This window comes from Cucumis melo, chromosome 10 (assembly GCF_025177605.1).
Source record: "Cucumis melo cultivar AY chromosome 10, USDA_Cmelo_AY_1.0, whole genome shotgun sequence".
In the NCBI taxonomy this organism is placed as follows: domain Eukaryota; kingdom Viridiplantae; phylum Streptophyta; class Magnoliopsida; order Cucurbitales; family Cucurbitaceae; genus Cucumis; species Cucumis melo.
In genome coordinates this window covers 22426042-22439452 of record NC_066866.1, presented here as the reverse complement: position 1 = coordinate 22439452, position 13411 = coordinate 22426042, and the positions used below count along the sequence as shown (strand labels likewise).

Genomic DNA, 13411 nt, shown 5'->3' with positions numbered 1-13411 from the left:
TCATAGAACACACGTGGAATTGGGGTACAAATCAATCAATACATCCCGTTTTTGATTTTCTGAAGAACCAGTCATTCTCGAGGTAGAAGGAAACTTTATATAGGCAACTTTCGACGAGAAACTTCTATTCTTCTAATCATGTCAATGCCGATTACAGCCTTTGTCAAGTCACATCAACTCCAACTACCATTCTTGTCTTCTAGTGAACCGTCCTCACGTCCTGATGCAAATCTTCCCCTAGCATTTGTTCTCACCAAATGGGGTCTTCTCGCGTAGATCGTGCACGAGATCCTCTACAATTCACTAGTCTCTTCTTTTGTTTCTATTCCTACGTTAAGACACTAAAAACGCGATAAAGCAGGTATGGATACTTATATAAAGTGTGTATTTCTAAATACTTATGCTTTTTCAACATAATCATGGCGTTTTGATACATTCCTTCTACATTTTGGCCTCGTTATTCTATAAAAGAGGCTACAATAACTTGTATTTCTACAAGTTATCAACTAGCACTTTCAATAACATAGGAAAATAATTGGTTTTCTAAACTAAAAAAAAACTGTAAGAATTTCTAGTGGTGCTAAATATTGATTTTAATATGTTGCAAAAGACATTTGTAATGGTCACAAATTTAACCTTTAGCAACAACATTATCCACCACTAAAACATCACCTTTAGAGATGAATGTACTATGTCACTCTAAAAAAATAAATAATGACAACAAATATGTTACTAAAAGTAATCATTTAGTAACAGTAAAAGTACACATTTTCTTACGCGCATTTGTTGTGTCGTTAAAACTTTTAGCTATGCAGATACTGTGACAATCCTCGTGACGCATGTCACAATGTCGCTAATACTTACATGGTGTTTTTTTCTAGTAACTTTTTTTGTGCGCCACTAAAAACTCGATTTCTTGTAGTAAAATCCTCTCCCGATGCATTTCATTGGACCCTGACCCTGACGGACATTTATGCATGGGGAAATCCTTTTCCAACACATTTTCGTATGTCTCCTAACAATTTTGTGTGTCGGGAGATCCCTATTTTCTTGTAGTGTATATAACTTCTGCTATGCATCACACTTTTGACTCATGACAATTAGATAAGATTTGGTTAGAAGCAATAGGTTAGGTTGACTTGAAAATCTACATTTGATGCGCATTATTCTAACCAACCTAGGATTGGACTTATTGAATATTAATTAGACGCATGGAAATTAGGTATTCCACCTAAGGATCTCTAAAACTTAATGCTATTGGAAAATTCAATATTGCATGCTTAATCGTATTGGGATAGAACAATTAAATTCTTGGGACGATTTAATTGACTTTTCCAATTAAAATTGGTTAAGTGAAGATTGCATATAGATAGGTAATAATAGCTCGATGAATGGATTCTTTGGATAAGGGAGAATTGTTACAATCCAAGCTAGATTCTTTTGACGATAGAATTTTCTTTGCTTTACTATTTATCTCTACAATTTACTTTCTTGCATTCTCAATTTGAACTCAAACCCTATCCCCTCGATTATCTAGGGCAGGAGATTAGTTTGTTAGAGAATCTATATGCTCCCTGAATACGACTCAAACTTACCACTAAAACTAATTCGACCCAAACTTACCACTAAAACTAATTCGACCCAAACTTACCACTAAGACTAGTGTTTGGACCTAGTGCTTGGTGAGTATTGTTCGACACAAGTTTGGACAGCAGAACCTGTAAGCCAACATTTCTTTTAATTTGTAAGTTAATACTGTTGATTTACGTTCACTTTTCGGGTATATAAGGGTGATCATTCATCTAAAGTTTGCATCACCAACATTTTCTACTTCCATGAGTAGTTTATTCACCCATTGGATTTCAATCTCAGTTTTATTCTTTTTCTCTTTGTTCAATAAACACTGAGACATTGATTCGCTACTGCAACATTTAATTTTTCTATCCAACGACTCGATCTATCATAATGAAATTCTAACCTTAAAATATAGAGCCTAAGTTATAACTTTTTCAAGTCATAAAGACAACTTTGTATTTAACTAAAAAAACTATTTCCATAAACATTCGATGTTAAAAAAATAAATCGAAAAATAGTATTTCAATTAAAGAGACATCATATTGATTGAACTTCTTGAAAATTGAAAATCTAACATTAGAAGGATGAAAAGACCTTAATCTTTTTCTCAACAAATTGATTCATTCAACATATTTTGAGAAACTGCTTTTCATCAAATTGTAAATAGAATCAAAATCCAGGTGAGGCAAAGTAGTCTTCAAAATAATATGTCAAGTAGATGCTTGAGAGCATGGCCATTAAGAACCAACACAACTAGTTGAGATAAGTGGCTCTACTCAGCAGCCATCTGAAATCTGTCAATTAATGATGCAAATACGTGTTGTCTTCGAATCGAATAGCTTGGAGATTTGCCTATCCACACTAATCAGTCAAAACCAACAACAGGTCTAGCAAAAATTTCAAGGCAAGGCATCTAAAGAATGCCCCCTGAATCGTGTTGCCAACTCGGTTAAAACAACGAACTCAACCCCGCCAACCAGAAACTGTTTTTGAGACAAAGTTGATAGAATTTGAGGCTGTTTCCAACCTACAATGCGTAACAACAACATGAACGTGCATTAAACCCTTGAAGCACAGAGTAACCAACAGTTTTTGGATTAGAGATAGAGGGGGAGAGAGAGAGCACTTGGATATTTCTTCAACAGCCTTCATCACTTCAGAAGAACTAGTCTCTAGCACTTGGCCACCAGAAATGATTTCATCCAAAATCGAATGCATCTGCATGAAATTTTCTGTTCTTATTGAATTCCAGTTTAATATTTTGAAGAATGAATTGAGAATCGTGTGTTACTTCCAACCAAACAATGTCATCAACAGAGTTCACTTGGCCATTTCAGAAACAAACATGAGTTACAGACAAAAGATATCACTTGTTTCGAGACTATGGTGTTGTGTATGTGGGCGCATGTGTACATAATGTGTCATGAGAGAGAGAGAGAGAGAGAGCTGACCTTGCTGTAGTTGAACACTAAGTCAAGCTCACATACATTTTTGAAGCACTTGTCCAATGTTTCTACAAAAACTGACAAAGTAGGGCCTAATCATGCAATCAATTAAGGGAATAATACAAGACAACAAAACTAATCATATCATTGCACTACATTACTAAAAGTTCCTAACTACAAACATCTGAAGATCGAACATTCAAATGCATACAAATATACAACAGACTACAAGTTGATTCCACTTTAAAGGCGTAGATTATGTAATAAGAAGTTTTGATGATTCAACTTCAAGTTGGTTCAATCCTCTTCGAAGTTCAAATTATGCAATTATTCAGGTCTATTTGGTTTAGAGAATCCCACACGTTTCATCATTCCTTTCCTTGGACTTCTGGTAATCGTAATTATGTACTAAAGAATTCCTAAACTTAACAAATACCATCTGGTTCAAAACTTGAGGTAACAAGGAGTATTAAAGTCCTCTTAGATGCCTTGTAACATTTCCATAATAAGTAATCTAGAGGTCACAAATCTATCACATAAAATATTGGAAGTACCTTGTATCAGGTCAAGCATGGCAAGCTCATTCTCAGAACTGTTAAAGACAAGCACAAAATAAAGGGTTGCAAAGTGTTTGTAAACAAGACGCGAGTCCTGCAGCAGAAAGAAAATACCAATCCCCACAGTTCATTTGAAGGAGAAGTTAAAGCAATTCCAATATAAGGAGCCACATAAAACTAGTTTATCTGTTATAACTCATTAGCATTTTCCAGTCCCACTAATCAACTAGCCTAGCCCACTCTATAATTGCACTACAACTTATTGAACAATACCAACCAACATTCATTTTTGACAAGTTTCTAGCTTCTCAAAGAATCATCAATTCAAGTACATTCTAAACACAAGTACTATAAGGAAATTATTGGACAAGGAAATATTACCGAACCGAAGATGGACTCAGCCTCCACGAAATTGCTGACGTTCTCAGCTCGACTGCAAAGTACTGTACCAAAACAGGAAACAAAAGATATCAAAATAGAAATACAAGTTAAAGAAACCATAGTTACAATAGTGGAAATACCACTGACCATTTTAGTAATTTACAAAATTCTAATTGGAAATATTAAATATAGAATTGCCAACCTCCATAGACGCTGCGAATGAGCTCCTGCTGCTTCTCTATGGGCTGGATTCATGAATTCATCATCAGACAGATCATTCGATAGAAATGGCCCAAACAGTACAAAAAAATCAACACAAATCCCAGAAAGGAACCTGAAAATCGTAGAACTTAGCAAACCGAGGCTTGCCCTCAGTATTCATCACTATCACCGACCGTATCATGGTAGCAAACCGTGCTCAGTCAAACTATGTTTGCCGTCAGGATCTAAGAAATTCTCGTGCAGAAGCCTATATTTTCTAATACAACTATTATCAAACAATAATACATAAAACATAACAATTAGAAACTATAACGACTGACACGGTTCTGTGGAAAAAAATTCTTATAAATGATTGTTAAGGTAAACTATCAAGTCCTACAAAAATCTTATAATGTCTTGTGCGAGACTTCAAATTTCACTTCTTTCAAAACTATCATTTTATCCTTCATTTGAAAATGTTTTAGAAAAAAGAATGAGTACAAAAAGATTCAATAATCAATTCTCATATCAAATTTTGAAATCCATTCTTCTTTCAAAACAATTAAACATACAAACTCTTGCACTATTTCAGTTATAGCTTTGTTACAATCGTGCTTTCAAATCCAAAATCTTTTTATCAATTAAGCTTTCAAAACCAAAAGTTTCAAACTACAACTTCCAAATAGGCTTTTACAACATCCAAAAAAACTTTCAATAAAACAAAACTTTAATACTTTTAATAAAACAAAGCTTGGAATGGATTTTCAATATCAATCAGTTAAGATTTTCTATTGAACAAAATTATCAATCAAACAGAACTTTCAATCAATCAATACTTTCATTAAACATAGTGGAAAAGATGCAAATTAGAGTAGTCAAGACATATTTGGCTAGCCGTCAGTAACACCTATCAATCTAATATGACTAAGAGAACATTCCATGCAATTATTTTAAGAGTTAGACCATATGAGTGGAACACACATGAACCTTCATTTCAAAGTAATGTAAAACCACTATAAGCCATCTTCCCACAAATAGTTTCAAGCAATTAACCGTCAATAAATTTGGCTTACACATAATAAGCAAGCAATCCCAACAACAAAAAGTCGCATACAGAGATAGGAATTCCAATCAATCAAATTTCTTTCATACCTGTTCAAAACAAAACTAAATATTTTATGAGTAACAAAACTAAAACAGACTTATTTTCAATTCAAAATCAATCAGAAAACTTTATTTCAAATTATCCAAAACACATTACAACATACAAAACAATTTCCTTCCATTTCAAACAATACAAAGCATCCTTTCAAACATCTGTCTAATCACTATAGTCAAACCATAACTTTATCATTTAAATTTCGAAAGGATGTGAAAACTACTTAACTCAATCAAAAACCTACAAAATTTTATCCAAATTTTAATTTCTTGAAAAGCAGCATTTCCCATTCGAAGCCTAAACAATAAAGACATTGTTTAGAGGTTACAATCAAGTCTGCAACCTTAATAGAAACTGACTGTTCATGAGAGATATTTCTACCAAAAATCAACATAGACCTTAAACGGCCATTCCAAATTAGTCCAAAACTATGAGACACTTTAATCGAGTCCGAAAGGATTCAAGTCAATACCACCTGAAACTAACCAAAAAGGCTTGATCTTCTCTGGTTGCTGTCCGAAAGAGTCGAAACTTCTAGATCTGAACTATCAACGTAATGGGTAATCCGATTAGAGGCAAATCGGAGTGAGTATAAGCACCAAAATTTCTAGTTGGTTCAATCCAGAACTAGAACTCTAAGCTTCTAGCTGGTGCAATTCACCAATCGCAGGTAACGGCTGCAAGTGTAGCATTCCCGCGTGCTGCCTGACATCGTTGCCGAAGTAGACAACCGTCGATGAGTTCAACGACGAAAAGAACTCAGTGACCACGTGGTTTGGGTTACGTGGGTAACGCCGGAAACGTCCGAGCAACGCTGGTTCGCGGGTCTTTGTGATGGTCACCGCCGGAGAAAAACCCAAGCAGATAAGGGAGGGGGTCGACGGCGTGAGGCGAGGGAGTTTGGGATTATTTATTTGATAGATTAACAAAACCAAAATTATTCACTGCCCCGTTTAACGAAAAAATAAAAAATAAAAAATCCACAAAGTCACGGTTGTCTTTTTTCTTTTTCTTTTCCTTCGTAAATTTCACATTTGTTCTTATTTTCTAATACTGCACACTATATTCTTTACTTGGCTTTCTTTTTCTTTTTCTTTTTATCATTTATAATTTATTCTTCACCTCTTCCTATTATATTATTTCTTCTCCTTCCTCATATTCACGCTTCTTCTTTTTTTCTGTAATTTCTTCATCTCCTCTTCTAGAATTTCTTCTTCTTTTCTTTGTCTTTCATCTTCATTTTTCTTCGTTGTACAAGATCTAAATAATATTGGTCCACGATCGTAGATCCTGTACCAATATCTAAATGATCAGTTATCTATCTCAGATAAACCACTATCACTAATAGATCGTTTAGATTCACAAGATCTTTTAAACTGGTATAAGAATAGTTGATTGGGTACAAGATCATGTAGCAAGATTTTTTGGATTTGGTACAAGATCATTTAGACTAGGTATAAAGATACAAGATCGTTTAGATTAGGTACAATGGTACAAGATCGTTTAGACTAGGTACAAGAGTACAAGATCATTTAAATTGAGTACAAAAGTACAAGATCGTTTAGACTTGGTACAAGGGTACGCGAACATTTAGATTGAGATACAAGATCGTTTATACTAGGTACAAAATTGTTTTTAATCATGTGTGATCGAGGGATATTTTTTTTATTTCACGTTGTGGGTTTTTTCTTTTTTCAAAATTGTTCTATATGGTATAAATATTTTTTTCATTTTGTTCTATATTTTAAAAAACCCTAGATTGAAACTATTTTTTATTTTTTTTTAAGAAACTGAGTACCATTTCATTTAGAAAAAATGATTACCATTTTCACAATTTCAAGTGTCAGACATCATTAACATTGTACATGATCTAGGCTTGCTGCTTGTGTTAGAAAAATTATCTATATATAACTTCAAAACCATGATGTTACTAAGAAAAGTGCAAGTAATTTCCAAAAGAAAGTCCTAATCATACAAAAAGAGTGCAAGTAATTTTCAAAAGAAAGTCTTAATCATACTTTTCCGTTCTCAATTGAACTAAACTTATGCATAATGTTGAACCAAACACTTAGTCAATCCAAAATTATCAAGATTTTTTTTATGCGTAGTTGAACCAAATACATTTTATAATAACTTAAGTATTAGAATTACGCTAGTTAGCACGCTTAGAGTATAATGAGACTAGACTAGGAAGAAGTAGGTAGGAAGCCAAACCCACAAGAGGTCTCGAATAAAGCCCAACCTAGACAAGATTCTAGCACCAACAAACTAATTAACACAATGGTAAGATCTAGAAGTTTTTTATTTAAGTTGCGGTTATTTAGATCAACCTTTTTTTTCGCTTAATTACTAAATTTCTTTAGGGTCAACTAAGAAATGCAATAGGACTCTTTGTCCTAAATATTTATTGTTTTCCTATTATATGCTGGTATATTTAATCCATAATATGATATTTGTGTTCTAGTCTAAAACCCTCTCGCTAAAGAAGGATAATAAACTATGAAAACAATTAATTGATGATCCAAGGAAAATTTCCAAAAATAGGTCAATTTTAGAGGAATTGATAACTTTTAGGATTGAGTCTCAAAAGGGTTGATATTTAAGACAAATTGATAATGAAAAGTCAGTTTGTCCTTAATGAATTTTCTTTCTCTTCTCTTTAACCTAAACCATGACGTAAAAAAAATATTATTAGAACCTCTCAATCTCTGACGTCTCTATCTTTCTAACTCTTTCAAACTCTCAATCTCTCAATCTCTCTTGCTATTCCATAGAATATTTAGCTAATTTTGATCAAGTTTTTGTGTTATCCGATAAATTTTTAGGTTTTTTGTTTTGTGTTATTTTTTCCTTTGAATTGCGTTATATATGGGTCTTTTTTTTTTTTTGTCCTTTTCTCTTAGTGGAACATTTGAATCTTAAATGTATAAATCTAATCTAATTTTTAATTGTGTCCAAGTTGATTTAGAGTTGTTTCAAACATATTAGTCAGTTATTTGTTTTTTTTTTTTCATCTTGCAAGCATCTTGCGACTTCTTAAGTTCAAATGGTTAATCTCAAAAGAATTATATACTTGTGCTTATGTGATTTAGGGTGCTTTTAGCTACTGATTTTTGTATCTTACAAACATCTCATAAACATCTTGCAACTTCTAAACTTTAAATGTCCAATATCGAATTAGTCATATACGTATTTAGGGTGCGACTATGCATGTTTTATTTAGTTTTTAATTACTGTTTTTTAATTTAGCAAATAAGTCATACACTTGTTTTATGTGCTATGTCAACTTCTAACTTCCAATCAATTTCTGCAGGAACTAAAAAGTTTAAGGTGGTTTAAGGATGTCACATGTTTGAATTTTAGTGCATTATGGTGGTATATGACATGAGGGACGAAGAAAATTTGAAGGAGGCATGTTAAAAGACATTGTTGTCTGTAATAAAATAACATACAAAGATTTACTAGGTGAATTAGATGGTCTTACAGAAGTTGACCGTACAGAGTTCAACATAAAGATAAGATGCATATATGAGATAAAATTGAAAAATGAAGCTCCTCCATTTGAGTTAAGCAATGATCATGATTTGAAGTTTTATATTCTTAGTGAAAATCTATTGGAGGTCCCTCTATACGTATCATTTAAGCCTAGAAACAACCAAAGCAAGAAAGTGTTAAACATTTGATACAATTCAATATCTGGGAGCAACAAAGTTCATAACTTAAACCATAATCCTCCAATTGCAATGGATACATTATATGAGAATGAAGTTCATGTTTATGAAGTTCAGGTTGGCTTGTGTGAGAACATGATAGGGACCACTCTAACTATATGGGAATCATATGAGTCATATGATCCAAAATATGATACTTTTACATGGGAGCCAGTTGAGATGAATAATGAATTGTTTAATATCCCACAACAAAGAGATGCTCCTACAAAAGATTGCAAAGGAAAAGCTAAAGTTCAGTATGGCTCCACTAGTCGAAAGTTGAAGGCAAAAAAAAAAAGTGATTGGTTAGAAGAAATTAGCTCTACAAGTGAGGAATAGGAATTAGGATGTAGGAAAAATATTTGTTTTTTGCAAGAGTGATTTGTCAATGAGATTAAGTGTCTGGGCAATGAAAAAAATCAGTTTGTAGTAAAAAAAAATCTACAAAGAGGTTCTTTTTGTTAGATGCATTGACAACAAGTGTGGTTGGAGATTGTAAGCGACAAGATTAAACGATTCAAATATATTCAAGATTAAAAAGTATGTCAAAGTTCATTCGTATTGAAAAATGGTGTGAGATAATTAAAAGTCCTTTGGTTAATTCTGAAGTAAAAACAATCGGAATAGCTAAGTAAACAGCGAAAATAACACAGAGAACTTTGCTAACCCAGTTCGATGAATACCACCTACGTTTGGGAAGCTGCACACAGCTCAGATAAGAAATATTTTTAAGATTCACAATAGTCAATATAAATCAATACAATAAAGAACATTCTTCTTATGTATATGACTATCTTTAAGTACATATAACTTAAAGGATTCAAGCTCCCCGTAAATTTATGGATGAATCTTCTTGAAAATAAACTCAGGCTCCCCCTGAATTCATTGACCACTGTTCAACTATTTCAGTGTTCTTTCATATTCCTTATCAACTCGTACACAGTAAGATCACTAGTAGATCTTCAGAAATTTGTCATACAAAGAAGGTAATTGATGTACCTTCGAAACCTTTTTCTCAAAAGAATGCTTGCAAATTGAATGTTCAATGATGTCCACCACGAACCAAGCTTAAAGCTTCAATATATAGCCAGTCTATCAAATCTTTGAGATATTCTTTAAAAGATATAGATAAAAGATTCCTATTTGTGAGGAAGATCTTTTATCTTTTAAAACAAATATCTTTTTAACATTTTCATTAAATAATTCTTAAATAATAAAAAGAATCTCATATTCTTATTTATGAGGAAGATCTTTTATCTTTCAAAACAAATATCTTTTTAACCTCTTTTTTAAATAATCCTTAAGTAATAAAAAGAATCTTATTAATTCTTGTTGACAAAAATCTCAACAAACTCCCACTTTTTGTCAAGAAGAGAAGAATTCTTTTTATGTTCAACCAGATGCCCCAGAATAAAATATCATCAATAGGAAGCCAAAGAATAGATATAAAACCATCTTGAGACGCAGAGACTTCTAGAAGCATATCTCAACAAGAGCCATCAAACTGACAATAGTCAAAACCGAAGTCATTGCAAAAGTCAAAACATACATCACTAGAAGCATCAAAACATAGGGCACATCACAAAGACAAAATATACTGCTTACTGCTCTTTTAACCCAAAACAGAATAAGTACATCTGCCACAAACTTCTTAATTCATCAAAAAACAAAATCTGCACAAAACTCATCTTTCCCTTTGAACATAAAAGAATGTCTACTCTTGAGACTGATTAGCTGCACTGAAAGCATGTGACGAAGGAAACCAATTTGTTATGTCAATCTTATGGAGTATGACATATTTAACACTAAGGGATACAGCAGAAATCTCATTCACCGACCAAACTGACAATGTTCCTTGAGATAAGACAGAAGTCAATTCATCATTAGATAGATGCGAAGACTGAGAGCTTGCCACCATAGTGATTCCCAAAAATCCATGATACTCAAACATGAGTGATGTTCATCTAACACATTCACTTCATAAGCAATGCGTCTAATCTTCTTTAGATAAATGACATGAATGATTATTATTAGACACCTAGTGATAGCAGTTATCAACCTGTCTGATGCAACTCATAAGAACATTGTTATTAATATCAGTCACAATACATTCTTCCTTGCTAAAATTAATAGTATAGACTTGATCACATAGTTGACTAACACTAATCAGATTAGCCTTGAGCCCTTCAACATACTTAACATCTTTCAGGTATGGCAAATCTTATTTTACAATATTTCCTTTTGTTACAATTCTACCTTTTGCACCATCCTCAAACGTAACATGTCCAGATGAACATTCTGTTAACTCAGAGAAGAAAGATTGATTCCCTGTCATATGTCTAGTAAACCCACTATCAAAATACCATGCATATGTTGAGGACTAAATCATTGTAAAAGCAATACTACACTTTTTTTTATTGCTTTACTCTCCAAACCTTATAACTCCTCTTTCCATTTTGATTAAAGTAATTAGATTTATGCTTATGTGGATGATAACTAATATTCCAATGATGAAGTATGTCTCTCTGTAGCGAATAATAGAAAGGTCTAATATGACCTCTTTTGCCACAGTAATGGCAAACCCAGCTAGTTGTTTTTTATGAAGAGCTAACAACTTTAGTTTCGATTGGTTGATCAGGATTTATACCTACAGTAGCATGAAAAAAATTTATACCATTAGTCTGACTGATTCCTTTTTCATATGAGTTAAAACCAAGACCACATCTGTTTGAACTAGACTGTCCTAAATTTAGTATTTGATCTAGATTTTCAGTTCCTGAATTTAACATTTTAATTGACTTCATAATCTGATCATACTCGATATGGATCTCCCTCAATTTTTGTTTTAAGGAAGATATAAATGATAATAGTCGTTCATTTTCTTCCATAAGATTCTGTATTTTTTCTTTTTACACTACTCTAGCTTCTAAATCTTCTTTCCATTTAATCTTCAATTGTTCAACGGACAGGTTGTCTTCACTTTCTTCTTCATAAACTTCAACTTTATCTTTAGATAACATACTAATAAAGGCTTTAGTACATCCACCTTCTTCATCACTTTCGTCTGTATCATCATAAAATAATGTAGCACTAAAACTTTTCTTCTGTATTCTCAGAAAATTAGGGCATTCAATTTGATAATAACCATACCCTTCACATTCTTTTCACTTTAAATATCTATCTATTTTGACAACAGTTTTAACAATATCCTTCCAATTAATTGTGCTATCTAAAATTGGAGGATGAGTTGTTGATCCACCTTCCTTGATCGACGTCATTGAAGACTTAATGAACCAGTGTCAACCTGCTCTGATATCAATTGAAAAACGGTGTGAGATAATCAAAAGTCCTTTAGTTAATTCTGAAGTAAATAACAATCGAAATAGATAAGTAAACAGCGAAAGAAAAATAACACAGAGAACTTTGGTAATCCAGTTCAGCGAATGCCACCTACGTTTGATGAGCTACACACAGCTCAGATAAGAAATATTATTAATATTCATAGTAGTCGATATAAATCAATACAATAAAGAGCATTCTTCTTATGTATATGACTATCTTTAAGTACAATATAACTTAAAGGATTCAGGCTCCCCCTAAATTTATGGATGAATCTTCTTGAAGATAAACTCAAGCTCCCTCTGAATTCATTAACCATAGTTCAACTATTTCAGTCTTCTTTCATATTCTTTATCAACTCATACATAGTAAGATCACCAGTATGTCTTCAGTGATTTGTCATCACAAAGAAGGTAATTGATGTACCTTCGAAACCTTTCTCTCAAAAGAATGCTTGCAAATTGAATGTTCAGTGATGCCTACCATGAACCAAGCATAAAGCTCCAATAAATAACTAGTCTATCAAATCTTTGAGATCTTCTTTAAAAAATATAGATAAAAGATTCCTATTTATGAGGAAGATCTTTTATCTTTTAAAAAAGAATATCTTTTTAATCTCTCTATTAAATAATCCTTAAATAATAAAAAGAATCTCATATTCCTATTTATGAGGAAGATCTTTTATCTTTCAAAACAAATATCTTTTTAACCTCTTTTTTAAATAATCCTTAAATAATAAAAAGAATCTCATTAATTCTTTTTGACAAAAATCTCAACACGTGTTCTCTTGAGTTTTTGAATCGTGACCATAGGCAAGCAAAACCTTGGGTTGCTGGAGAATTAATAAAGTTCGAAATCAAGGGAGTCAGTCGCCTATACAAATCATGTGATATCATAGAAGACATGAGGTAAGACTATGTCATAAATTTAAGTTACAAAAAAGCATGGCGTGCCAGAGAAGATGCATATGAATGAGTGCGAGGGTCTCTTGAAGAGTCATATAATCTATTACTTAGATATGGTGAAGCACTCACATTTACAAAT

At 32.6% G+C, this 13411-nt stretch overlaps 1 protein-coding gene across 19 annotated transcripts; it reads right to left on the bottom strand.

Moving 5' to 3' along the window:
* Window positions 1-2095: 2095 nt before the first annotated feature.
* LOC103493438 (AP-3 complex subunit sigma) lies at window positions 2096-6373 on the bottom strand. 19 transcript variants are annotated; one of them, XM_051090483.1, is made up of 9 exons: window positions 5794-6306; window positions 5233-5311; window positions 4293-4427; window positions 4161-4203; window positions 3959-4020; window positions 3575-3671; window positions 3027-3112; window positions 2702-2793; window positions 2096-2602 (listed from the first exon to the last, which is right to left on the bottom strand). In XM_051090483.1, the coding sequence occupies exons 3-9, from the start codon at window positions 4359-4361 to the stop codon at window positions 2539-2541; spliced, it is 513 nt and encodes a 170-aa protein (XP_050946440.1). In that variant the 5' UTR covers window positions 4362-4427; window positions 5233-5311; window positions 5794-6306; the 3' UTR covers window positions 2096-2538. The 19 variants fall into 19 exon arrangements, with proteins under 19 accessions (XP_050946440.1, XP_008452389.2, XP_050946432.1 ...); XM_008454167.3 differs by having other exon boundaries at window positions 3027-3097; window positions 5794-6288; XM_051090475.1 differs by lacking the exon at window positions 5233-5311 and having other exon boundaries at window positions 5794-6373.
* Between the last annotated feature and the right edge of the window lie 7038 nt (window positions 6374-13411).

Coding starts and splice junctions, on each gene's coding strand:
- LOC103493438 (XM_051090475.1), bottom strand. CDS start 4,361: ATGATACGGTCGGTGATAGTGATGAATACTGAGGGCAAGCCTCGGTTT. Junction 4,204..4,292: donor CTAAGTTCTACGATTTTCAG/GTTCCTTTCTGG, acceptor TCATGAATCCAG/CCCATAGAGAAGCAGCAGGA. Junction 2,794..3,026: donor TAGTGTTCAACTACAGCAAG/GTCAGCTCTCTC, acceptor AATTTCATGCAG/ATGCATTCGATTTTGGATGA.